The sequence below is a fragment of the Eulemur rufifrons genome, chromosome 20 (assembly GCF_041146395.1).
Source record: "Eulemur rufifrons isolate Redbay chromosome 20, OSU_ERuf_1, whole genome shotgun sequence".
Lineage (NCBI taxonomy): Eukaryota > Metazoa > Chordata > Mammalia > Primates > Lemuridae > Eulemur > Eulemur rufifrons.
Window position 1 is genome coordinate 23174312 of NC_091002.1, and position 27264 is coordinate 23201575.

Consider the following 27264-nt stretch of genomic DNA (forward strand, 5'->3'; position numbering starts at 1 on the left):
CTATAATAAAGATCTTCCTAGACCCAGACCCTATGGGTGGGACCCTGAAGTTCCAATCTTTAGTCACTCATTAATGTACCCCCAGGATCATGAGGAAGAGAGAGTTCCTGGCAGGAGCCCAGGAGGGAAGACAACCATGACGGGACATCACAGTTGTGAACTGGCTTTAATCACTTTCCTACTTATCTCAGGGGTTTGTGAAAGGGCCCCTGAGTGAAGCCCTGCCTAGCTCTGCCCAAACCAAAAGTTCTGGAAGAAAGATATTGGGGTAGCCTAGGGAATACCACTCCCCTTCCCATCTACCACACAAATCAGAGCAGCTAACGAGTATACAGCCTTACTACACAGATACCTAAAAAAACAAGTCACCACCTTCTTGAGGTCACAGACTTTATTCCTACAACCACAGGGCTTGAGCGTGACTAGGGCAAGAAAAGAGTTTCATCTGAGAGTGTCTCTCATGGGCAGGGCTCTGTTCAGGGGAGGGTAGGAACAGTGTACAAGGAACACAAGCTCCGCTGGCTCTAGGAAAAAACGTATCTACTCCTTCAAAGAAAAAGATGATCTGAAAACCCTCTGGAGACAACCTGTCCATACAGCTCCTGGCAGACAATACTGTCGTCTGGCACAAAAGGGAATTCAGGCCCTGAACAGAAGCAGCAAAATATTTTAAAAATAATAAATTGTTCCTGAACTCACAAATCATTGTGTCTAAGGGCAAGTGCATGCCCAATATAAGTACTGGTGCTTCCTGAGAGAGCTGACACAAGATTACACAGCTGTCTCCCTGCTTCAGTCTGGGCCCTCACATACTCTCTGGACACTTAACTTGGGTTGGAGAGGTAGCTTTTACATCCCTGTTCTGGGCTGTGAGAACTCTTTGCAGTCTAGGGGCACAGCAGTCTGAGGCTGACCTGGGCCCTATCCCTTCTGACTGGCAGTCGAAGAAAGTTGTCTCCATATAGGGACAAAGCTGGTTTCCAGTCCCAGACAGCTGGTCAAAGGAGGTGTAGTGTGGGTCAGCCCTGGCCTTCAGCACTTCTGGGGTAGGGGAAAGAGGAGGGGCAAAACTTTGGAGAGCCAAGCAGGGGGAATCTTCGGTAAAGGACAGGATCTTATTCACTGTGTGGTCAGGCAGCGGTGGCTGAAGAGGTGATTGATGACAGATGGGTCTGCCACAGTAGATGTGTCCCCTAGGTCATGGTCATTCTGAGCAATCTTCCGAAGCACTCGCCTCATGATTTTTCCTGGGGGACCACAAGCCTCCGGTTACTTGGTAACAGCACTGACCCACACCAGCCCTGCCAAAGGCTTTCATCCACACACACCCTGCCACCATGGAGCCGTGGCCCATTCCAATCCCTGGAGGTCTCTGAACATACCTGAGCGGGTTTTAGGCAAGCCAGGTGCGTTCTGGATGTAGTCCGGTGTGGCAATGGGGCCAATCTTTTCTCTAACTATAACCAACAAATCATTAAACGTTTCTTCAGCACCCTTAGCCAGACTTCCAAAAACCAAGATAAAGATGGCTCCATTCCCCACCTGTTTCCTTTTCAAGGCCCTGCCCACAGAGTCATTCCCAGGTTCACTGCCCTTCTCTCTGTCTGTCTGTCTGTCTCTCTCTCTCTCTCTCTCTCTCTCTCCCCGCCCCCCCCAACACAATGTCTCTTTACTCTCTCATTTTATCTTAACCCACTTTCATGGAACTCAGGCTCTAGAACCAACCTGCTAGTTTAAATCCCAACTTTCTAGTGGTATGGCCACAGGCAAGTGATTTAACTCCTTTGAGTCTCAGTTTCTTCATCTTTAGAAAGAGGGTAACAGTAAGATCTGTTTCACAGGAATGATTGTAGGGATTAAATAGAGTACTGCATTTAAAGTACTTAGCCTGATGGTGGCACAAAGTATTCTATAAATGTTGCTTATTACTATTATCCTAGTGGAGACTAAGTGGGAAGAGGGCAATCAGCCCATGGGGCCCCCTGGGATCTGTTTATGGTTTGGGGAACAGCTTGCTCCAGCCCCTCCCCGACAACTTGTAGTGGGCCTCCAAGACAGACTCCATAGTCCCTGCCCAGGGAGGCTCCTCACTCTGCTTTTTGAGCTCCTCGGTGAGGGTAGGGCTGAAGGTGTGGCCATCACACAGAGTGACAAAGCAGTAGAGGCATTCACCCTTCACAGGATGAGGGTGGCCCACCACAGCTGCCTCTGCAACAGCCTCATGTTCCACAAGTGCTGACTCCACCTCCGCTGTACTCAGCAGATGTCCTTGACAAGGGAAAGGAAGTGCCATGAGAGAGATCCCAGCCTCTCCCCCAGCCCTTGCTCCACCTGTTCCTGTGAGGCAGTCCTGGTCTGGTCAAATGGAGAAGGCCCTTCATTCGTTCCTCATATATCATGCTTCCAGTTACCCCACCATGCCAGCTCCCCTCCTCTCGGCACATTCCAGTGTTCATCACTATTCCTCCAAAACCTTGGCCCAAAACTGAATGCCACATTTCATACATGGTCTGGCCAAAAGACACTCCTGGCTCTCTCAGAAGGCTTTGGCTGGGAGAATAGAGCTAATGAGATGGGAAGGTGGTCCCTGGCCCTCACCAGATACATTGAGCATGTCATCAATCCTGCCAGTGATCCAGTAATAGCCATCCTGGTCCCGCCGGCAGCCTGGGAAGAAATACACAACATAATAAATACTCCACAGTAGGATACCTGATCCATATTTCCAAACTGCCACACTCACTGCTATAACCTTCTAACAAGTCTTCCTGCTTCCATTCTTGCCCACTATGGTAGCCAGCCTCAAAAATGACCCCATTGATCTCTGCCTCTTGGTATTCATAGACCTGTACAGTCTTCTTTCTCATTGTACTAGGGTTTGTCTGTGTGATCAATAGAATTTGGCAGAAGTGATAGGATGTCAATTCTGAGATTAGGTTATAGAAGACACTGTAGCTTGTCTTGGTTGTATGCTCTCAGATCATTTGCTTGGGTAAACCAGCTGCCATGTTGTGAGAGGTCCCTGTGGTGAGGAACTGAGGGTTCTTGCCAACAGCCACAAGAGTGAGCATGGAAGTAGGTCCTCCAGGATCAGTCAGATCTTCAGGGGACTACAGCCCCTACCAACAGCTTGACTGCAACCCTAAATGAGAACCACCCAGCAACACTGCTCACAGATTTCTAATCCTCAGAAACTGTGTGAAATAATGTATTTGTTGTTTTAAGCTGCCAACTTTTGGGACAATTTGTTCTATGGCAATAGATAACTAATATACCCATCTAAAGTCTATTCTCCATAAATCAGGTAAAGTTATTTTCTAAACAATACATCAGTTCTTACCACTCTCTTGTTTAAAATTTCTAAAGGTCTCCCACTGTACTTTGAATAAAATCCACACTCCTGACCATGGCCCATGGGATATTACCTACCTCTCCAACTTCATATAATATTCCCTTTGCTTGCTACACTCCAGCTACACAGGCTCAATCCATTTCTTGGACATTTCAAGTTTGTGTTCCTCTACACAGAACACTCTTACTCTAGATTTCCCCATGCCTGGTTCCTTTTCACCCTTCAGATCTCTGCTCAATTGTCACTTCAGAGAAGCCTTCTCTGACCATCCCATGAACAGCAGACATCCCTGTGGGCACTCTTTATCACATTAGCCTGTTTATTTTTCTTCATAGTGCTTATCTCTGTCAAAGATAGGCTTATTTATTTGTTTGCTGGGTTTATTGTCTATCTCCCCTTACTAGACTGTAAGCCCCATAAGAACAGAGGTTTTCACTAAATTATTCATGGTAATATCTCCTGTGCTTAGATCAATGCCTAGGCACAGTAGGTACTCAAATATTATGGATGAATGGATTGGTGGATGGATAGATAAACAGGCTGCAAACATGGGACACATGACATAATAATACACACTGCCACATGCCCCATCTTTTTAAACACAGGAACAAGAAAGAGGGAGAACCTCTTTCCTCATACATCAAATCTCAGATGGCACCATGCTGAGACCCTTCCTGCAATTCATTCCTGCTTTTACAGTCTTCTCTGTAGCTCTACCTGGATACCAGACACTGATATGTAGGACACATTCTTCTCTGTTCTTCTTCACCACTAACAAACTTTTCATGAAAATGGAAGAGAAAGGTACATGTCTTAGTAGGAGATGCAGGAAGGGGATAGCCAAGGCTCACCATCTCCCGTAACATAGTACCCAGGGAACTTCTTAAAGTAGGTGGTCTCAAAGCGTTCGTGGTTCCCATAGACTGTGCGCATGATCCCTGGCCAGGGCTGCTTGAACACCTGGGGAGTGAGGAAGGCACAATGATCACATCAGCTATGCTGCCTCACTGGAAGACAATCACAGCTTTGCTAAACCTGAGGGAAAGTATCCTGAATGCCATTCCTGAGATGTAGGACAAAGTGCAGGCATTAGAGATAGATGATCCTGGCTTGGAATCCCAACTCTACCACTTACTAGCTAGGTGATCTCAGGGAAATAATTCATCTCTGAGCTTCAGCATCCTTATCTGTAAATCAGAGAAAATAATTTCTATCTTCCAAAGTTATTGTGGGGATTAAATTAACAGTATATGGAAATTTCCTAGCATAGTGTTCTATTAGTGATAAGCATTTAGTAAATTTGAATCTCCTTTTGGCCAATACCTCAGGAAAGCAGGTCCAGTTTGATGCAAATGAAAACAGTCATATACAAAATTGGGACCCACAGACAAATAAATAATTATTGCTCAATCAGTAACATTCTGGGGCAGCAGATTGATGGGATGGATGGAATCCTAGGCTAAGAGTTAGAAGGCCTGGGCCGGGTGTGATGGCTCACGCCTGTAACCCTAGTACTCTGGGAGGCCGACGTGGGTGGATCTTTTGAGCTCAGGAGTTCAAGACCAGCCTGAGCAAGAGCGAGACCCCATCTCTACTAAAAATAGAAAGAAATTAGCTGGACAACTAAAAATATATAGAAAAAATTAGCTGGGCATGGTGGTGCATGCCTGTAGTCCCAGCTACTTGGGAGGCTAAGGCAGAAGCATTGCTTGAGCCCAGGAGTTTAAGGTTGCTGGGGGCTAAGCTGATGCCACGGCACTCTACTCAGGGCAACAGAGTGAGACTCTGTCTAAAAGAAAAAAAAAAAAAAAACAGAGTTAGAAGGCCTGGAATTAAGGCCTGCCCCTGTTACTAATTTGCTCTTGGGAAAGTGAAATGGGGTGGGATGGTGGGGGTGGCTGGTGAGTTCCCCACAAGTACTAATATAACAATCACAGCAGCCAATGTTTATCAATTACCAACTATTAGGTTCTGTGCTAACTCCTTCACATGGATTATCTAATTTAATCAAGCAACCATAGGAGACAAAGGTATTATATCCCTGTTTTACAAATGAGAACATTTAGGTTCAGAGTGTTTAGGTAACTTATCTGACGTCACAGAAGAGGCAGAGCCAGGATTTGAACCCATGCAGGCTGACTCCAGAGTCTATGTGATTTTCTACTATGTTATAAAGCCTCCTTTTTCTAAAATGTTTGTCAAGGGAAGAGTTGGTATTAAGTCTTCCAGCCCCAAAAAGGTACCATCAGAAATTGGAGCAGATTCTAAAGAGGCCCTTAAAAGCCTCATATGAGGGCCAAAAGGGAGAGATTCAGGCCAAGTATCAAGAGCATCCAGAGGATTCCCCCCAGGGTCTCTCAACAGAGAACAAACCCCCAACCATGAAGCTTCAGTCCTGAGGAACTACTAGGTGAGATTAGGTTATAAATGTGGAAGCCAAGTACCCTTGGTGGACCCTTTCCCCTTTGTAAAGACCACCAAGGGCCAGGGCCTCACCAGATAACCTTCAGCTTCACCTTCCAACTCCTCCCCAGACTCATTCAGGATTGCAGGAGCTACACCAAAGAACGGGAAGGTCTAGAAGCAAACAGGAGACAAACCCAAGAAGAGGAATGAGGCAACTCTGACTCAACTCCCAAAGAGCCCCAGAGCCCCAAATTCCTCACATATATATCAGTCTAGTCTCCCACTGTCTAACTAGGCCAAATGCCCCAAGATGCTACCCCTGCTTAGCCCAGGACCAGCCAGGAGAGCCTCACTCACAGCAGAACCAGGCTTCATGGGTGTGGCACCAGGGAGGGGAGTCAGCATGTGGCCACCCTATGGAAGTCGGAGATCAGAGGTTTGAGTCAGTCTTCCCACATTGTCCCTGAACCCCAGCCTTCTGAACCCCTCACTCACTGTCTCCGTTTGCCAGAAGGTATCCACGATGGGGCAGCGCTGGGCACCTACCACCCGGTGGTACCACAGCCAGGCCTCTGGGTTGATGGGTTCACCCACTGTGCCAAGTATCTGCAAAGATGCCCGGCTATGCCTTGGGCAGGGGAATGGGAGAGAGGAAGTCTGTAAGTACCACTGGGAGCTGGGATATACATGCCCAGGCTCTTCTCTTGCCCCCTCCCCTATTCAAGGTCAGGGAGTTGGGATAATGGAAAGGAAAAGATTGTATACAAAAGCCAGCACCTGGCTCTGAGGGATACTCATGGGGCAGCAACTGGGAAGGGGTCTCACTTGGTGACAGGCTCATCTCCATACTTCATGAGCAGACGGATGGCTGTGGGTGCTGTGTAGAACTTGGTCACCTTGTATTTGTCCACAATGCTCCATAGGCGGCTCACATCTGGGTATGTGGGGATCCCCTCAAACTGATCCCAGTGAAGGTTGGTCATTCACGGTCCTTCCCAATAGTCCCTCCATTCCCCACCATTCCCTCAGGTTCAGTATTCAGTATTTTGCCCTTTCTGACCAACTGTGTCTTCACTCCCTGACCAGATAAGTCAAGAGACCTTCCTTGTCAGGATATACAACCCCCTAAGGACTTTTCTTTCTCCGGGAAACAGATCACTGTATAAGTCCCCTTGCCTCTAGACTAAGTAGCCTTGGAGGATAGTCACCCAGGATAGTCTTGTCCATCCCCCAGCTTGGCCAGGTGGCCATGGATCCCAGCTCCCTTCTCACCAAAACACTGGTGGCACCATTGGCCAGTGGCCCATAGGTGACGTAGGAATGGCCAGTGATCCAGCCAATGTCTGCTGTGCACCAGAACACATCCTCTGCGTGGAAGTCAAACACATACTTGAAGGTCGTGGCCACATAGAGCATGTATCCCCCAGCTGTGTGAACCACACCCTGTGGGAAGAATGGGGCCTCAGGTTGAGGCCTTCTGCCCACCCCCACTGATCACCAAACCGAGGCTGGGCAGAGCTAGAGGAAGATCCTCCTCAGGCACTCTGGCCCTGCCAGCATCTCCTTCACAACATCCATCTCTCTTCCATCTCCTTTTCTCCATGTTCCCATCTCATCTTCTTTATCACACTCCTGATGTTATACATGTATATCAGTCCATCATTCACACCTGAAATCTCAGATGGCATTTTTCAGAGCCACCCACATTACTCTCACACACATGAACACTACCAGCACACTCACATCTAATAGTCTGTTATGTATTTGTGCCCACACAATTACACAATAGCAGAATGAGTAGGGGGAAAAAGACAATCCCCTTTTCTTACTCCTTCCCTACTCCATACCTAGGAAGGAGAGGCTAAAACTGTGTTTCTAAAGGCCCACTGAGGGATATTCCAAAGTATATCGAGAGAAGAACTTAGGAATGGGGTGGGTGGAAGGGAGAGTTACATAGCTTTCAAGTCAATGGAAGAGTCAGAGTTTTCTTAAGTGTTTTCAGCTCCCACACCATGACCTGAAGAAGGATTAGAAGTGAATAGTACACCATGTGGAAGGAACTGAACTCTTAAGAGTTCAGAAGCCAAACTTGGTCTTAGAAGCCCGAGATCCCTGTTGCCCACCCTTGACCTTGAGGTGACAGGACAGCTCTCCTTCAACCATACCACATGGGCATGGGGAAGGAACATCCATGTCAGCCACATGGATTGATCCTTTCCCCCTTTCATGTCCAGACAGGATCCACAGCTGGAGGTTCCTATCCAAGCTCTGCCCCTGTCTTTACACCACTGGTATCAGTGGGGTTTCCCAGAGAGACCAGGCACCATGAAAGCCCTCACCCTCAAACTGTCTTACTCTGGGCCTCACCACCTAGTGATTGAGGATTAAAGTCTTAATTTGATTTAGAAAAGGTAATGTTACATTTCTGAAACTCAGAGTTGTAGAAAAAAATTCATAGCATTATGTGCTTCCTCAGAAACTCACTTCTCACCTCTATACAATATACACATACACACACACACACACACACACACACTTGCCTTGGGTTTGCCTGTGGAGCCACTAGTGTACAGGATGAAGAGTGGGTCCTCAGCATCACACCACTCGGGCTCACACTCATCCCCTGCCTCTTGCATGAGTTCATGCCACCACAAGTCAACCCCTTGGTTCCATGGGATCTGTAGGGAGAGGAAGATGGGAATGAAAAGGGAAGAACTGTGAACAACCCAAGATGGGGGCAGGAGACACCCATACCTGGCATCTGGAGGGACTGGGGTGGGATAGGTAGGTAGGAGTACAGGAAGGGAGGGAGAGCTCTGGGAGGGGGGAACAGGGTAGAGAGAACAGGAGGAGAACCCAGGCTTACTGGATACTCCCATCTCCTTCCCCATCTCTACCCTGAACTTCTCTCACCTGGCCTCAGGCTGAGGGGGGCCCCTTGGTTAGTCCCTTCCCATCCTTCAATTCTCAGCTGAAATGTCACCTTCTTGGAAAGGATTTACCTGAACAGTATCTGATAGATTCCTACCCCCAACTCTGCTATTAATATTATTAATGATCAAAGCACCATGTTTTTTCCCCACACAGCATATATTTCCAGTTATTTTATTTAGTTGTTTACTTGATTATTGTCTCCCCAACTAGGTAGTGACCTCTATGAAGACAGTGGCATGTCTGTCTGTTGTTCCCACACCCCCTCCACCATATCTCCAACATCTAGCAAAGTACCTGGCACTCAAAAGATACTTGGTAAATTTTTTGTTGGATGAATGACAATGCACACACAGGTCTGCATACACACATATGTACTATGGGACTAGTGGCTGATCAGCAGGGATGCAGAAACCACACAATTCAAAAATGCAAAATTAGTTAGAGCCTGCAGGTGAGGTGGGCACCTGACCCTGTTAGTTAGAAGTGAAAGAGGTCAACAGATCTTGATCCAAGCACTTTTTCCTGCATGTCCAGACCCAATCCACAGGTGGATGTTCCTATCCAAGCTCTGTCCTGGTGTTTACACCACTGGTTATCAATGGGGAATCCCAGAGAGACTTTTGCTTGAGGGTGCTGGTTCTATTCAGCAGGAAGCCTTGCTTCAAGTTGGTGGAGAAGGACCAAGGTAGACTTCTCTCAGTAGAGGAATGTCCCCCTATACCTGAGTGCCTTTAATAATTACTTCTGTCATCCTAAAATTTCTCTGAACTCTCCTTTGAAACTATTTTCCTTTCCTTTCCTAGCTATATCACCTCTCTGAACACAAGTTTTTTGAGTCTACTCTCTGCTATGTGAAGTTAGATTCCCTGAATTTGTCCAAAAATTACATTGGATTTCAATCCTAGTCCTGCCATTTCCTAGCTATATGACCTTGGGCAAGTCACTTTACCTCAAGTCCCTCCTTTTAAAAATGAGGATAGTCATTCTTGCCTTAATGGTCTCAAAATATTTTGTAAACACCAAAAGAGAAAAGTATTATCTAGTAAACATCAAGCGTTAGATTGCCCCACGAGATGGAGGTTGGGCTGGGGTGGAGAAGACTGATGAATGTCAGGAGGGACAGAGGTTAGTTCAGTGACCATTGAGAGATAAATTTAAGAGCATTAAGATGGGAAGTGTTTGAGATTTGCTTTAGCTGTCACAAAGTCCTTTCATATTCATTAGATTCCTATATGTTCAATGGCCCTGGCTGGCAGATAAACAAGGCATATGAGAGAAACACCCTTAACCCATTACAAGGATTATGCTAATTTATTGTATGCATATTTGGTTTAAAAACCCTGAAATGTTAAACATGTACCTTAACAAATTAGAAAATGACTCTAACCACTCCCCTCTTTCTGATTTGAAGCTTCTGGCATATGAGCATTATGAGAATGACAAGCCTAGTCTAAGTGAGGATAGCATTAAAAATAAAAGGAAGAAAAAAAGAAGAGAGAGAAGCTGCCTGCCTCTAGAAAACATAAGAATATGCCCTATTTTTTAGTGGAAGATCCATGTGAATCTACACATACATTGTCACATGGATATTTTTTTCCCACCAAATGATCACTTGAGATGAGGGATTAAAGTATTGAAGGAGAAGTGTCAATATTTCTTTGGACACATGATGTTGGTCTACAGTACTGTGAACTGTCACAGAACAGGCACCAAGTACATGTGAGGGCAAGGCATAGTTAAACTGTGGCTTTGCTACAAGGCACTCTTATAATCTTATGAAATTGATTCCTCCGTGGGTGTGTCAGTGTTGAACAGAGTGGAGGGGGGAGGGGACTCCAGGTGTGGAGCTGACAACTAGCACCAGGAAACAGAGGGAGCCAAATTAGTGAAGCAAACGTTGGGATTAGGTGTGTGCCTATGAGGCCCAAGGCTTTGAACCAGGAAAAGGTTTATTTTCTAAAATAAGAATTGAGGAATTGGCCTTTGTCCTTGGACCAGGATCGCCTCAGGGAAGGCAGCTGCCAGGTATGGGAGAGGAATATGAGGGAGCTCATAGGTGATATGGTTGAGGAGGGCACCTGCAAACTGTGCCAAACTCTCCCTTGAAGATTGCTTAAGGATGAAGGGGTTTGGAGCTCTGCTAAGATTTCTGCAACTTTGACTGTAATTCTCAGACCACAAACCTTTTTAAGCCTATTTTTATGCTCTTTGGTTTTTTGGTGACTAGTTGTTTTCACCTCCAAGAAATAAAAATCCAGGATCATATCGTCTGAAGGTCTCTGGTATTGAGAATTACCAGAGTTTTTTTTATTTCTTTTTTGGTCTCCCTTTTAGAAATGCCAGTCTGTCAGCTGTATTAAGGGGAAGCAAAAATAGCTAACATTTATTGAATAGTTACTGTGTGCCAAACACCTTACATATATTGACAAAACCCTATAGGATAGGTACAATTATTATCCTTATCTTACAGATGGGGAAACAGAAGAAAGGGAGTTTAAGTAACCTGCCCAAGGTTACAGAGCAGCAGGTGGCAGAGCCAGGATTTGAACCCAAGTAGTCTGGCTTCAGAGCCTATAGTCTAAACCACTGAGTTTGTTACCTCTTTCAAAAGAAGGGAATTAGATCCCTGCCTGAGTTTTAAAAGGAAAACAGTGTCCCTTGGGAATCAGATCTGTCTCTACCATGCTAATGAGAATAGAGAAAAGGGACTTATATCTACCATTAGCCTAAGAGGTTAATCATAGCAGATTTAGAATAAGATACCCTTTGAGGATGGTAAAATCCAGAGAAATAGTGTGTTTTGTGTTAGTAAGGGAAGTGTTTCCTTTTATGTATGTATTATCATTTCTCCATTACTGAAGTCCAGAGAGGAGAGGTGACTCATTCAAGGTCATACAGCTAAAAGTTGGTCTCTGGACTCCAGGCCCACTTTCTCCTCTATACTAATCTGCTTTGAGCACCCACTTATGGATCTCCCTTCTTAGAACCACTTACAATGTGACTTTTGTTGAGTTTAGTTCTTAATCATATCACAGAGTTTCATGTAGTTTGTAAATCCCAAAGTAGTATATAAATGTATTTAGGAATCTTCTTTGCTGCCCTGTATAAAACTTAGATTTTCATTTTAATACATGTTTAACTCGCCAGCTTGATGGTGAATTCGTAAGGTCCGGGTCTGTACCTCTTCTACCTGTTCCTTATCCTGTCTCTCTTGGCTCTGCATAGTAAATGCTTTCTAACAGGTTACCTGGTCCCCTCTTCCACAAAAGTCCTGAGCAGCAGGAACAAAATAGGTTCTGTTGCTACCTCCCTGAGATCCATGCTTTATGCCAGTTCACAGAGGCAGCAACAAGTATTTGATTTCACAACCTTTCATAGTGGCTTAGATGGCAAGGGGCCCAGGGGCAAGAGGAAGGGGGTTAGGTCTGGCAGTCATCTCAATGGGGCAAAAAGGCGAAGAGCAGATGGACACACCAATAAGCACACAGGGAAGCAGTGCCCACGGCAGTGCAGAAGTGGATACCTGGGGCCGGACACGCTTGGATTTCTCTTTCAGCTTACCCTGTTAAGAGCCCATGGAAAGGCTAATGAGCAAGGTCCAAGTATACAAGGAGTAGGAGGGAAGAGTCAGGGTACCCCAAACCCCTGGCTGCTTCCTTTCCCTCAGATTTCCCTCTCATTAGTCCTCCCAGCCTCCATTTTCCTGATCCTGATTATAGCCCCTATACATACAAAACTCCTAATGCTGTTTGGGCTCTCCAACTTCCCTAAATTAGACTATAGCGTCTCTAGCCCCAAGATCACCCAGAGCCCCTTAAGTCACAGAATCTCAGTAACCATCTGTCCTTTTGGACCCTAGAACTTTCATCCCGCATGCTCCTTAGACCTGGAGGCCACCATTGGGCTTTTCTATCATTCCCACCAGAGGCATGGGATCCAAAGCTATGAAGAGCCGTATCTTGGGGGCTAGATCTTGGTCCTTCCATGGAGGGCATTCTCTAGGCCACAAAGGTAGCCCAACTCAAGTCACAGCGCAGCAATCAAGATGACTACATACAGTCACCCAAGTCAGACATTTCTAATCCAAGCCCAAGCCATGAGGGTCCCCTGTGCCCATAAGTATACCCCAGTCAGCACAGGAGTCTCCCCTACAATCAAAGGCCTCCCTATCCACATTCAAGGTCAAAGTCTTCCAGCTCCCACCCTGCCCTGCCAGAGGAGGCATTCCTAGGATTGCTCTGAAATGCTCAGCATTATGATGAGGAAGCAAAGGAGGACATCAGGAACTTCCTGGGCAAGAAGAGAGAGGCAATTTGAGCCCAGAGGAAGGCATATACCAGTGTTGGACTCACCTGTACATCTGGGCATGGCCTCTTAATTGGGGGAGACTGGCTGGGGGAGTCACCCATGCCCAGCTCTGACCGCCCCAGGTGCTTGACCACAATGCAGCATCTCACTGGGAAACCCCTGGAGGAAAGAAAAGCCTAAAGTGTTAACCTGGTTGGCTCAAAGAAGATTTGGCAAGACCCACCCATATCAATTTAGATTAGGGGGAACAAAGGGAACCTGCCACTGGGGAAAAGCTCAGTCAACCCAGGGCAATAGACAACTGGCCAAGCACACTTACTTCTTCTGACACTTCTCCAGGGCTTCGTCAGCCAGCTCCTTCAGGTTCACAAGCTTTTCCCCCCTGTAGAAAGCATCTTTGGGGAGCAACAGACATTCCAGGCCTTAGTAGGCACCACACTCCCCAGGGGGCACAATGTTCACAGAGCCTTTCCTAAGTGGGCCTCTTGATTCTGGCTCTTCCAGCTGATTTGAGCTGACAGAGGGTCAGCTGACCAGGACCAAGAGAGGAAGGGCAGGCTGTTCCTTCCCTGTATGCTGAGCAGCCCCCAATACCAACAAGCTGATTGAAGAACAAGGCTCAAGGTATGGGGGTTCTAGAGAAGCGGGTAGGATAATTAGTCACCTGTAGTGATGAGAAGGCTGCAACCAGAATCCAGGATCCTTTCACATAGAGACTCTGCAGAGAAGCCTGCAAACTAGGGAAGGGAAGAAAGACTGAGAGATAGAGAAGGAGTCCATAGGGATTGAGTAAACAAGGAAAAGAGTTGCTCATGAAACCTTCAGGATCTCCAACCCAGGGCCCTAGAACAAACTAGATAACTGATATAGATTTATGACACAAACATAAGCTCCTTAGTTTGTTATTTAAGACCTTCCACCATCCAGGCCCAACCTACTTCTCCAGAATCCCACCCCTGCCCCTTTTCACCAGCCCAAACTCCTACCACAATGGAGTGCAAAGCCCCAAGGCGGGCACACGCCAGCATGGCCACCACAAGTTCTGGGATCATAGGCATGTAAATGGCCACTCGGTCACCTTTCTGAATGCCTGCAATAAGACACAGAACATGGACCATGAACCCTTCCTGCTGCTACTTGCTCCCTCCCAGCCAGCTAGCCCCCCTCCCAGCTGACTTTTTCTTTTCTGCCGTTACCAGATTCCTTCCATCTCTTGTACTTTCTCCACAAGTCCTCAGACACCCCAAGGCGAGGCCCCCAGTCTCTTTCCCACACTCACCCTGTTTTCGGAGAACATTGCTGAACTGACACACTTGGACCAGAAGCTCATGGTATGTGATCTGGGTGGTCTCCCCTGGTTCATTACCCTCCCTGAGATACAACAGAAAGAACCAATGATTAGGGATACAACATCTTCCCCAAATGAGAAGCAGGAACAGTCATAAAAGCCACCCAGTAACATCAAAACCTGGGACTGTCCTATAAGGGTAAGCCATCTGCTACCACACCTTGAGCTGACTGGTCAGATACTTTGGCCTTTCAAGATACTTTATACATATGTTGTGTGTCATTGGAAAATGCACTGTCCATCTCTGATCCCAACTTTTTATGTTGATAAAATGGAATGATGGTCCCTTTTCTTCCATCCTAGGGAATCACAGATACGATTCTTCCTGACAAGTATCAAGACTGCATTGGTATTGTTGAAAGTAGAGTCTCCATCCAGATCACTTGCACCAAATCATCTACGAAGGAGGTAATTGAAGCCTAGAGCAATATAGTACCTTGGCCAAGGTCACACAATAAGTGGCAGAGCCAAGAATAGATCCTCAGGTCTTCTGATTTCAAGTCTACTCTTTCCTTCATAGTGTGGAGGACAAGGACTGGGAGGGAAGCCAGGCCTATTTTTACTAATAGAGGCAAAGAGTACTAACTTACTAACAGACTTACTTACAGTCCTTCTTACTAACAGGTTACAGAAGATTATCATCCTCTTTCCAGTTCCTGGCTCAGTGAGTCAGTTACTATCCTCTCCTTGGCTTTAACCCTCTAGGGATAAGAGAAGCTAAGCACAGAGAGCTTACTAAAGTGGGAAGGAGCAGGGAGAGAGGAAGCTGGCAAACGGCCCTGAATGCAGAGGCAGAAAAGGCATTTCTTAACTGGCTTACTGACAAGTGCCACAGAAACTTCAGAACAGCTCCAGTTACAGCTGAATGCTGACATATACAGACCCAGGCACACATATCCCATTATGCGTACCACATACCAGCTCACCTGTATGTACTCATTTGCGTAAAATCACATATACTAATAAACAAACATTCTAGGCATAAAAGCTGCCCATCTATACACATAGGTACAAATAAGCATAAATATATGCACCCAGGACTCAAACATGAGCCCATCTACAAGTACATGTACCACATATATGTACCCACTTATGTGCACAGCTTGTCCCTTTAGAAATTCTCTATCCAATCATTCTGGGTTTTTTTTATGAAACTTTCCATTATTTGAATTATCTCATGTATTTTATTTATTTGCATATTATCTGTGCTCTTCACTGGAATATAATATCCATGGTAGTAGAAATCTTGTCTGTCTTGTTCACTGCTACATCCCTAGCACCTAGAATAGAGTACATATAGAATAGAGTACATTGAGTACACCTGGTGCACAGGAACAGAAAAGCACAACTTGTGCAAGTGCAGCTTACTTAAGCCTACTTTCAGCACGCCCCCCCCCACAACACACACACACAGACATTGTACATTCTTCTTCCTGGCTCTGGACTCAAGTTATACATTATATATGAGCACCTTACTCATTCCAGTGTCTTCTTACTCTAACATGCACACCAGGCTGGGGCCCCTGGCTGGTTGGAAGAAGGGAGAGGGTAGGGTACTGGCTTACTGCAATATCCCAAGACCTCTAAGATGTTAGAACACTTAAAAGACAAGAAATCATTCCCTTTTCACTTAACTTTTCTATAGGAAAACAGCAGTACAAGTACAACACACAGCCTCAGTTTAGGGGAAATAATAGGGAGGGACAGGGACTAGAAACTGGAGAATACAAGCTCTGGAAAAAGGAGGCACCCAGGACCTAAACTTAGCTCCTGTCAAAGGAGGCATCCAGTACCTAAACTTAGCTCCTGTCAACTTTTGCCTTCTGTGAATAAGGGCTCAATGTTGCCAACTTTTTTCAATTTTTCAAGAGGCCTGGAATATATTTTCATCAAAACTTCACAGTTTTTAAGTGTTGACAGCTAGAGCCAGGTGTGGTGGTACACACCTATAGTCCTAGCTACTTGGGAGGCTGAGATGGGAGGATCACTTGAGCCTAGGAGTTCAAATCCAGCCTGGACAATATAGTGAGACCCTGTCTCAAAAAATAATAATAAAAAGAAAAAATGGCCTACTAGTTCCTACAGGATCTTGTCCCTCATTATCTCTCTGTCCTAATATACAACTATTCTCTCTCCCTCTCCCCCTCCAGCCACATGGCCTCCCAAGTGTTTGGCAAAAACACCAAGCACACTTAACCTCAGAGACTTTACCCTTTACTTGGAGCATTCTTGTCCTATATAACCACAAGACTTATTCCCTATCTTTGAATCATTGCTCAAATATTGACTTCTGGCCAGGCACAGTGACTAATGCCTGTAATCCTAGCACTTTGGGAGACCAAGGCGGGAGGATTGCCTGAGGCCAGGAGTTCAAGACCAGCCTGAGCAAGAGCAAGACCTAGTCTCTACCAAAAAAATAAATGAAAACATTGACTTTTCAGTGAGGTCATCCTTGACTATCCCATATAAAAAAGTACTCCCTGCCCCAACTCCAGCCCCATTAATATCCAGCCCCAGTTCCAAATTAATATCTTCCATAAAGTCTTCCTTAGTTTTCCTTTTTCCCCATTTACCTCAGAACTGAAAGTTCCCCCTTCCTCCCAAGGCCCTTTATCTCACTTTCTTTGTGATCTGTTTTTCTACCTTTTGTTACATTTATTTGGTCCTTATCTCTCCCATTACACCCTGAGCTTTTGGCGGGTAGGAATCATGTCTTCTTCTCTGTCTCCTCCAAGCAGGCCAGCACATTAAGTATTCAAGAGTCATGGTTACATAATTGAAAGCCTGATAACTGATTAATGACAGAGAAGACAGGCTCCCCTCTTTATAGGAGAGGGATAGCCACTGGATTAAAGATTTTAATTTCCTAGAACTACAAGTAAGGGACAGGATAGGAGGAAAGAGCTGAGGAAAATATAGATGGGAAATCTGGGTTCTTTACAGAAGCATCAGAGGGCAGGCTCTAACTTAGTGAGTTATGCCTTCCAGAGGAGAAACACCCAGATGAGAAAGAGAGTAAACCTGTCATGATAGGAAAACTGAACTGAGATGTTTAGCTAACAGAAGAGAAAATATTAAGGGATATGAGAGCAGGTTTCAAAAATCTATCTCTGTTGCTTCCACCCTAATGCAAGCTGCCTTCATCTCTTGCCTAGATGACCACAATGGCCCACTAACTGGTATCCCACTTCACTCTTGCCCCCTTACAATCCACAAATCATCCAGAATCATCAACACAAACGAGATCACATCACCTCCTGCTTAAAACCCTTTAATAACTTCCATTGCATACAAAAGAAAATCCAAACTTCTACTGTGCCTTGTATCCTCTCCAACTTCATCTTGTGCCATTCTCCCATTCTGCTCACCAGGCTTCAAACACATTGGCCTTTGGACTGATAGAACATGCCATGTTCTTTAACTGTCTTTCCCTAATTCTTCTCATCTTTCAGATCTCAGCTTAAATGTCACCTCCCTAGTGAGGCTTTCCCTAACCACCCTAAGTAGCCTCAGCCCTTCCTGTTATTCTTCATCACAGCATTGTTTATTTTCTTCATAGCATTTTTCTCAAGCTTTTTTCCTTTCTTTCTCTTTTTCTCTTTTTTCCTTTCCTTTCTTCCTTCCTTCTTCTTTTTCTTTCTTTCCTTCCTTCTTTCTTTCTTTTCTTCCTTTCTTCCTTCCCTTTCCTTCCTTTTCTTCCTTCCTTCCTTCCTTTCTTTCTTTCTTTTCTTTCTTTCTGTTTCCCCTACTAGACAAAAGGCTGCTTCTGAAGGAAGAGGCCAAATTGAGTTTGTCTTATCCACTGCTGCATCCCCACCACCTTACACAGAACCCTGTATATAATAGATGCTCAATAAATTTTTGCTGAATGACTCTGAAGGATTATTATGGGAAAGAAGTAGACTAGTGTTATGAAACTACAAATGGAAAAGCTAGGTGAATTGGGAGAGCTCAATATAATCAAAGTTTTTCTGTTAGAGCTGTCCAAAGACACCGTGACTAGAGACTAAACAAGATCAGGGTTTCCAGTGATCAGATAGTGTTAAGAATGCAGATTCCAAGATCCCACTCCACATAGCTGCAGCATAGGATTTTTCAGGTTGGGCCAGGGTAATCCTGACACCTACTGAATCATTCACCAAGAGTGGGGCCTTGGAATTTTCATTTTACAAGCTCCCTGTATAATTCATATTTATCGAAGTTTGAGATGACCTTTAAGGCCTTTCCAGCTTCAAGATTCTTTGATTCTATAAAATTAAGAAATACTGTGAAAGGATCCATAAAGCACTGCACAAATGTGAAGCGCTTAGATATATGTATACCCTCAAGTCACTTTCCCTTTCACCAAGGAACCAGAGAATGGGAGCAATGTACCTTGACCAATTAGCAGCCTAATGTTCCCTCTGGGTACTTTTGCCCTAGCTGCAGTGAGGAAGGAGAAGGAATGAAGGATGAGGTAGAAGGAGACACACCACAAAAACTGAATCACAAATCATTCAGAATACCAGAAGAGGATGGAGCTTTTGAGATCTACCACTCTATTTACATATGAGAAATCTATGGCACAGAAATGGAAAGTCATGGCCTCAAGGTTACTTAGCAAATTAATAACAACATTATTCTAAAGCAGTGCTGTCCAATGTGGTAGCCACATAAAGCTATTGAACACTTGAAATGTGACTGAAAAACTGGATTTTATACTTTAATTTTAATTACTTTAAATATCAATAGTTACATGTGACTAGTAGCTTCCATATTGACAGGACAATTCTAGAATCTAAATGTCTCTAGGTCAGGGACTCTCCAAATGACAGGCCTCCAAAAGGGGGATGTTGTTTCTAAAGCCAGAATTAGCACAAAAAAGAAAATTAAAGTGCAGGAGCCCTGAGAACTGTGAGGTTGAAGACAACAACGGATGGATTTTTAGTGTAGTTATCAGAAATCTATCATTCTGTTTGGTTTTCCCTTCCTTAGAAAAAGCAACTTTTGAAACACCACAGATTTCTGGTTTTGAGAAATATCTAGCGTATAGACCCCAATGCAGCCTCAGCCAGCTCATGTTTAAAAAACAGGAATCAGGCCAGGAATAGTGGCTCACACCTGTAATCAATCCTAGCACTCTCGGAGCCTAAGGCAGGAGGATCACTTGAGTTCAGGAGTTTGAGACTAGCCTGAGCAAGAGCAAGACCCCACCTCTACTAAAAATAGAAAAAATTAGCCAGGTGCGGCGGCATGCACCTGTAGTCCCAGCTACTCGGAAGGCTGAGGCAGGAGGATCACTTGAGCCCAAGAGTTTGAGGTTGCTGTGAGCTATGATGATGCCACTGCACTCTAGCCAGGGCCACAGAGTGAAACTATGTCCAAAAAAAAAAAAAAAGTATAAACAACCAAAATGTCCATCCATTGAGGAATGAATAAACAAAAATGTATATCCATACAATGCAACGTTATTCGGCCACAAAAAGGAGAAGTACTATCCATGTTGTACTATGCTACTACATGGATGAACTTTGAACATTATGCTAAGTGAAAGAAGCCAGACACAAAAGGCCACGTACTGTATGATTCCGTTTATATGAAATGTCCAGAATAGGCAAAGCCACAGAGACAGAAAGTAGACTAATGGTTGCCTAGAGCTGGAGTGTAGGAAGTTGGGGGGAAATGAGAAATAACTTTGGAGTTTTTTTAGGAGGTAGTGAAAATGTTACAAAATTGATTGTGATAAGGGTTGTATACCTCTGTGAATATATTAAAAATTATTGAATTGTGTATTTTATTTTATTTTATTTTATTTTATTTTTTTTTTTTTGAGACAGAGTCTCACTCTGTTGCCCGGGCTAGAGTGAGTGCCGTGGCGTCAGCCTAGCTCACAGCAACCTCAAACTCCTGGGCTCAAGCGATCCTCCTGTCTCAGCCTCCCGAGTAGCTGGGACTACAGGCATGCACCACCATGCCCGGCTAATTTTTTCTATATATATTTTTAGCTGTCCATATAATTCTTTCTATTTTTAGTAGAGATGGGGTCTCGCTCTTGCTCAGGCTGGTCTCGAACTCCTGAGCTCAAACGATCCGCCCACCTCGGCCTCCCAGAGAGCTAGGATTACAGGCGTGAGCCACCGCGCCCGGCCGAATTGTGTATTTTAAATGGGTGAATTATATGGTATAAATTATATCTCAAAAAATCTCATTGTGATTTTGATTGTACTTGTAATAAATGTATAGATTAATTTGAAAAATGTAGACATCTTTACAAATCTTCCTTTCTAGAAATATTATAACCATTCATCAGAAAGATTCAGCACTATTCATTCAGTCATTCATTCATTGTGGCCTCTTTCTATTTACCTAAAGGCAACACTTGGCACTTATTTTTTTCTAGCATTATAGTTATATGTACACATCTGCCTCTCTCACCAGATTATGAGTTCTTCAATGGCAGACAGAATATCTTTTTATGTGTTTTTTCCTCAGTGCCTAGCACAAATTTTGATACATATTGGGTACCTGACACATAATTGTAAAATGAATGGATAAAAGAATGAACAAATTTATCTCTGCTCATAAGACTGGCTGGACCCAGGCCGATGACAGACAGGAAATATGGAAGCAAAGAGGGGATAAGACAGCACACAGACTAAGAAGATAGATGCTAGACAGGCAGGAGAAATGGTAGACACAAAGAGGAAAAGAGTGTGGAACTTAAGGAATAAAATTCAGAGTTATGTCAAGAAGAGTTTTTTGAGCCTCTATAGTGGGCTCAGGCCTGGACTCTGTGCCATGGGAGAGACTGGAAGAAGCCCCTGGAGCTGAGGGTCAGGGTATGGAACTCTTGCCCTGCAGTCTGGGCTATAATTATACCCTGTCCTCTTGCCAGCTATTTTCAGGCCTTGATCCAGAGACCTTGTGCCTGGTCTTCTTGGCCAAAGTGGCTTTGGTGCCAGTTGGATTCTGTATCTCCTCTCTCTTTCCTCTGCCTACATGCCTACTTAGAGGAAGGAAATCACACACACTTGTTCCTACCCTCCTGTGTCCCATGCTGGCCTTACCCATAACAAGTAAATGAGGGCAACTCTATCAGATCCTCTATTATCACAACATTTGGAATGCTGCCTAAAAGAAGAATATATCTAGAGCAGAAACAGAAAGTGGGAAGAATATCCAGGGGTGCCATTTTATATGTACATCAAGTCTCTCAAGTATAACAGACACATGCAAAAATATTCATTACAATGGTTCTCTGTTATCCAGGTCAATAGCACAGTTTAAATCATCAGTCCTCAAGCTAGTGTACTCTATTCCCATGGGTACCTACGCAGGAAAATTTTAAGAGAATAAATGTCCAGATCCTCAACTTCCAAATTAATCTTTCCTAACACTGATCTGTCTGAGTTGGTTCTCCTTTCCCACTCTTTCATAATTACCCTTCTCCCACATTATAAAAGAATGTCACATTTCTCTCTTATCCCAACCTTTATTATGGTACAATGCCGAGGGTATGAAAACCTCCAGAGTGCCAAACAAAGGGACTATTTGAAAATGTATAACTTTGAGGGAGAGCCCCAAAAAACAAATCAAAGAGACCTTCTATAAGAAATCAATATTGAAAGGAGTGGCATCTTAATTCACCCAAGTGACAAACTCATGGCAAACTACTTGCCTTGTATTTATTAAAATTATAATTCAGAAGTGAAATAGTTATCACAGGGTCATATATTAACATATTTATTTTGATTGAGAAAGAAGTTAGACAATTTCCAACAGAAAGTAAATCTGATTTGGCTGACTATGATGACAGTGATAACTGGCTATGCAAAATAGATTGTATGGTGGACATTTTCTATAAATTATATGAGCTAAATTGGCAGTACCAAAGTTTTGAAAGAGATATAAACAATATATGCATGTTATATACGTGTATATATTTTAGGTATTAGATTCTTTACAATTTTTCAATCTTAAAAAATTTTTATATGTTAACTTTAAAACGTGAAGAGTTATATAATTTTTCAAAATTCTTTTAAGTATACAATTTTAAGAGTTTAAGACTACTGCTCTAAATAATTATTTTTCAGTGGTACCCTGCCCTGTCCTCTACATCAGAATCATCTGAGGAGGTTGTAAAACTATAAGTCAGAGGTCTTATCCTCTGAAGATTCTGATTCAATAGGCTGGGGTGGGTCCAGGAATCTGGATTTTTAACAAGATTCCCAGGTAGTTATTTATATACATTATAATTAAGGAACCCCTGGCTCTGAATATGGAGTCACCAGATCTACATTTATTGTTTACCCCTAATTCAATACATAAATGTGCACAAATTTTCTGTTCTCTCTGAGCTTCAGTTTCCTTTTCTGTTAAGTATAAAATGGGAGAAGGTGGTTGGGAGGAGGGGGAAGGTTGGTGTTAGACTAAGTAATCTCTAATGTCTCAGACTCTTTGATTCTCATTTCTTCCTTCCAGCAACAGGGAAATGGGCTCTCAAAGTCTGTTTCAAAGAAAAGAGGTAGACACAGAGAGGAAAAGAATGTGGAACTTCTGGAGTGGAATTTGGAGTCATGTCAAGAAGAGTTTCTTAAGCCCCTAAATGGGCTCAATCCTGGACTCTGTGCCATGAAAGAGACTGGAAAAAACCCCTGGCACTGATGTTCAGGGTATGGGACTAATATGGCAGTCCCATGCTTACTTACATGGGGAAAAGAAAAAAAAAAGAACAAACTTGGCTGAAGTAGAGATCAAAGAAAAGTTATGAAACCTTGCCATGCCTGCCTCACATGGTTGTTATGTAAATCAAATAACAATCCAGCTAATTCCTCACGTGAGTATAAAACTGCTTTAGAGGACATTCACTCACCTGATCCTCATAGCTACCTTAGCAGTAGGTAGGTAGAGCAAGTATTACTATCCCCATCTTAAAGATACAAAGAAATCTGGCTGGGCAATGTGGCTCACAACTATAATCCCAGGATTATAGGGAGGCCCAGGCAGGAGGACTGCTTGAGGCCAGGAATTTGAAATCAGCCTGGGCAATATCCCAAGACATTGTCTCTACAAAGAATTCTTTTAAAAGTTAGCCAGCCATGGTGGCATGCATCTGTAGTCCTAGCTACTTGGGAGGCTGAGCCCAGGAGTTCGAGGCTGCAGTGAGCTATGATTGCACCACTGCACTCCAGCTTGGGCAACAAAACAAGACCCTGTATCTAAAAAAATAAAATAAAATAAAATAATACAAGAAATCCAGAGGAAGTAGCTTGCCAAGGCTACATACAGGGTTAAGGGCAAATCTGTAACTGGGTCCCAGGTTTCTGACTTTCAGGCTAGTGTTTGTTCCACTCTACCAATATAGAGTGTTTGCAAATGAACATGGAGAAGCCTCTCTCCTAAGAATCTCTAGGAGCACTGTAAGAGACTGAGGAAACCCCCATCCACTTTGAGCTTTAGTCTGTAGCCAAGACCATACTCACCACGATCTCTTCAACACCCTAACAACTTCCTGAAAGACCCAAAACCTCAGGCAAGGGGGCCCTCATATGTCCACCTTCACAGTCCTTGGCAATGTCAAGTGTCACAGGACCACTGTACATCTATTGACTCCTGAAGACATGTCTCCCACCCTCTCCCTGGAAATAAGGAAAAGCACATTGTTCCTAACATTTCATTCCTAAATAAAATTGTAGCTCATAGGCAAAAATCTTGCCCCCATTAAATTATGAGTTCCATAAAGACAAGGACCAGTTATAGCCTGTTTATTGCTATATCCTAAACACCTAGTACAGTGCCTGGCACATAACTAACTATAAACCCCTATAAGATGAAAAACCTGCTGCTTGAAGCTAGTAGATTATCTATGGAGCACGGCTATCCAAACAAATAAAATTAGATTTCTGTCAGTTTGTTCCATGTCATGTGAAAACAAGTAGATAGATTTTCACCAAATCTGGATGTCACATTTAGGATTCTCTAACTTAATATATGTGGCAGTTTGGAGAATACTTCAAATAGACAGTCACACTCAAGAGCTGCTGAAACTAAAGTTAAACAAGAGGCCTCTGTGACTGCTCATTTGGATAGATTTCCATGTATTAAAATATCATGGTCAAAAAGAAACACTGGTTTCAAAAATGAGTCTCTAGTCAAAAAATCATACTCAGAAATGTAGATGTTGATATGTTACAGAGATATTTCCTGCATGGGCAACTCTATGTAATGTATTCTAGGGTAAATAGGTTCAGAGTCTTATTTATTTTATTTAAATAAAATAAGATTCTCCCTGCTAGTAAAACCATAAAGCTTTTAATACGTAGACCAGACCTCAGAACCCTAGATGAGAGCTGTTCTCAAAGCCTCACATCCCAAAAAGAGGTAACAGGTAATTTCTAAGGCCCTGTTAGACCTTAGGTTCTGTAATATTCTCTGCTTCAAAATTCTAAGCTCCCTAATGCCTAATGCTTACACATTGACTGCCACACTAGAAAAAAAACTTTTTCCTTGGGGCCACAGTGTTTTATTATGAAAATAGAATAAAAACTTTGAAAACAAAACAATCCTTTCTAATTTAATGAAAAATTTGCTATTTCTGATTGTTTTCTGTGTGTGACTTATATGCAACTTGAAAAATAGTTCTTGCGGCTCCCAAGGTGAAGAGACGTGTGAGTTACATATGCTTCATGAGGCCCTGGGCTTGAAACTAGTGTGAGTTAAATACAACTCACATGAGAGTTAATGTGTTCAAGTTCATACTGCTCAGCCTTGTGTCCTTGGTCCCTCCAGAGTCTGGCCCTATCTTAACTGATCAACTTCAGCTATACTCTTGCCTTAGGCCCACATTTAGTTTCAGCTAAAGTTTTGAAATCTTAGCTTTGAAACTAAATAGTTTTGAAACTGTTTCGTAGTTTCAAAAATAGCTTTACTTTGTAAAATTTAAAATTGGCAATCTTTGGGTCCCAGGATAATTCCACTATCTTTTTCTTTTTTAACTCAAAATACTCCAAAGTAGAAAGAATAGTCCTTTTAAAAGATAGGAAGTCCATAGAGAGTAAAAATTAATATAAGAAAAAGAAAAAAATAATGAACTACTGGTATAAAATAAAATAGCAACCAATTCAGTTTAGTCCTTAGGCTATGTTCTGTTGGCCGTAATACTGAAAAGGTCCAAGAATGTCAAGACCATGAAAGTCAAGTAAAGACTGAAGGACTATTCTAGTTTGAAGGAGACTAAAACGACATAACAACTATATATCACGTGTGATTCTTCTGCTGGATCCTTTTGCTATAAAAGACATTATTGGGACAACTGGCAAAACTTCAGTGGAGTCTGAGGATTAGATGATAGTGGTATACGAATTTTTTTTTCAAGGCTAGTCAAGTGAAGCAGTGGGAGTGGAGAAGGAACAAAGGAATCTGTAACCGGTTGTAAACACTACTGCACTCAGATGAGCCAGTATATGAATATTGATTCCCTTATTTTGATAGTTATATTATGGTTATACAGGAGAAAGTCCTTGTTTGTAAGAAATACACACTAAAGTATTCAGGGATCCTACCTGTTACTCTCAAACGGTACAGAAGAAAAGTTATTTGTATTATATTTGAAACTTTTCTATAAATTTGGGAATGTTTCAATTTTTTAAAATATTATAATATATAGCTTTTTTCAGCTGCAGTGAGGTATTAGGGCTGCAGAATTGCAGCCTTGCCAATGGACCTGGTCAGTTTCGGTTATGTAGTCCTTGTGACAGAAAGATTTTGGGGATATACGTGGAAAGGTGGTGTTCTGTCTTTGATTGCTGGTCTTTTTGCTGGATTTTTTGGCTGGGTATGGAGCTTATCATGTCTCCAATGACAAATGAGACATAAAAGTTTCACTGTTTACAGCTTTCTTCCTGGCCACCAAGATGGGCTTAAGATTTAAGAGTTTTAAGAAAATAATACCTGCTGGGCTGGTTGCAGGTTCAAGCCTCATTATGATCCTGAAACTTGTCTTATTGTGGCTCTGAGCATCCACAGGAACTAAAAACTAAGTTCATGTCATCCTACTGTAACAGGCAGAGCATATTCTTTGCATTTAAAAGATAATTTTCAACATGGAATGTTAAGTGGCTTATTTTATGTTAGAAACGAAAGTAGCACTGTCAACTCTAATATGAACACTAGCTTGAGGTGTTTCTTTAAAACAAAGACTTTAACTGTTTTCTAATTGTTAAGCACTGTTTTCATCAAAGGGGTTTAATGAATCAAAATATGCTCTTCCATTTGCTGTATCTATTTTAATATATGCGGTACTTTTTGACAATTGTAAATATTCAAGTCTCAAGTAAGTTTAAACTACAACTTATCAGATAAAGGAATCCCTTTGACTTCACAGAATGCTAATGTATCTACTTGCCATCTGTGTCATATTAAAAATTATTATAAATTATATTTTTTCCATTTTAATTATATTGGTGGCAGTGTTATTTTTGTCCTTTAAAAAAATTTCATTCTCTGCATACTCCTAACAGAATGTATTCAGTATTCAAATAAAAGATATTTTTTAAATTATAATATATACTGTATGTTATTAACTGTAAAGTATAAATATAATTTAAAAATCATAAAATATAATATAAACTAAGGAGGGCTCATCTATAGGACTACAAATGTTTAAACTTTATTCTGTAGGTGAAGAAAACTCAGAGGCTTCCAGGCAAAAGGCCCCTCCTCCAACTCAAAACTTTTTATCTACTTAAAATCCCAAGCCATGGAGAAATGGAAATGGGCAAGCTTTGCCAAATCACAAAAGAAAGTGAGTGAGAGGCTAGTCCTTACTTTCACAAGCTTAAAATCTTTGATTAAAGAGATCTAAACCACTCACCAACTAAGGCCAATCTTGGAAAATAGTGATCAGAGAGATCAGGGAGAACGAGAAAATGCAAGAGGA

At 43.0% G+C, this 27264-nt stretch overlaps 1 protein-coding gene and 1 pseudogene across 3 annotated transcripts in view; one reads left to right on the forward strand and one right to left on the reverse strand.

The window, feature by feature from the left end:
* Nucleotides 1-376: 376 nt before the first annotated feature.
* Nucleotides 377-27264, reverse strand: part of ACSS2 (acyl-CoA synthetase short chain family member 2) — a 42957-nt gene continuing 16069 nt past the window's right edge. The window contains exons 3-19 of one of the 3 annotated variants that reach the window (XM_069496281.1): nt 14280-14371; nt 13987-14090; nt 13665-13737; nt 13320-13395; nt 13045-13159; nt 12216-12254; nt 8299-8436; nt 7031-7201; nt 6584-6717; nt 6254-6386; nt 6116-6172; nt 5849-5929; nt 4204-4312; nt 2599-2667; nt 2092-2268; nt 1383-1457; nt 377-1247 (exon numbers count right to left, since the gene is read on the reverse strand). In XM_069496281.1, the coding sequence (XP_069352382.1) occupies nt 1120-1247; nt 1383-1457; nt 2092-2268; nt 2599-2667; nt 4204-4312; nt 5849-5929; nt 6116-6172; nt 6254-6386; nt 6584-6717; nt 7031-7201; nt 8299-8436; nt 12216-12254; nt 13045-13159; nt 13320-13395; nt 13665-13737; nt 13987-14090; nt 14280-14371 (1771 nt within the window). In that variant the 3' untranslated portion in view covers nt 377-1119. The remainder of the gene's footprint in view (nt 1248-1382; nt 1458-2091; nt 2269-2598; nt 2668-4203; nt 4313-5848; nt 5930-6115; nt 6173-6253; nt 6387-6583; nt 6718-7030; nt 7202-8298; nt 8437-12215; nt 12255-13044; nt 13160-13319; nt 13396-13664; nt 13738-13986; nt 14091-14279; nt 14372-27264) is intronic. The other 2 variants (XM_069496283.1, XM_069496284.1) reach the window with 2 other exon arrangements.
* Nucleotides 26044-26341, forward strand: LOC138401174 (transmembrane protein 14A pseudogene; annotated as a pseudogene).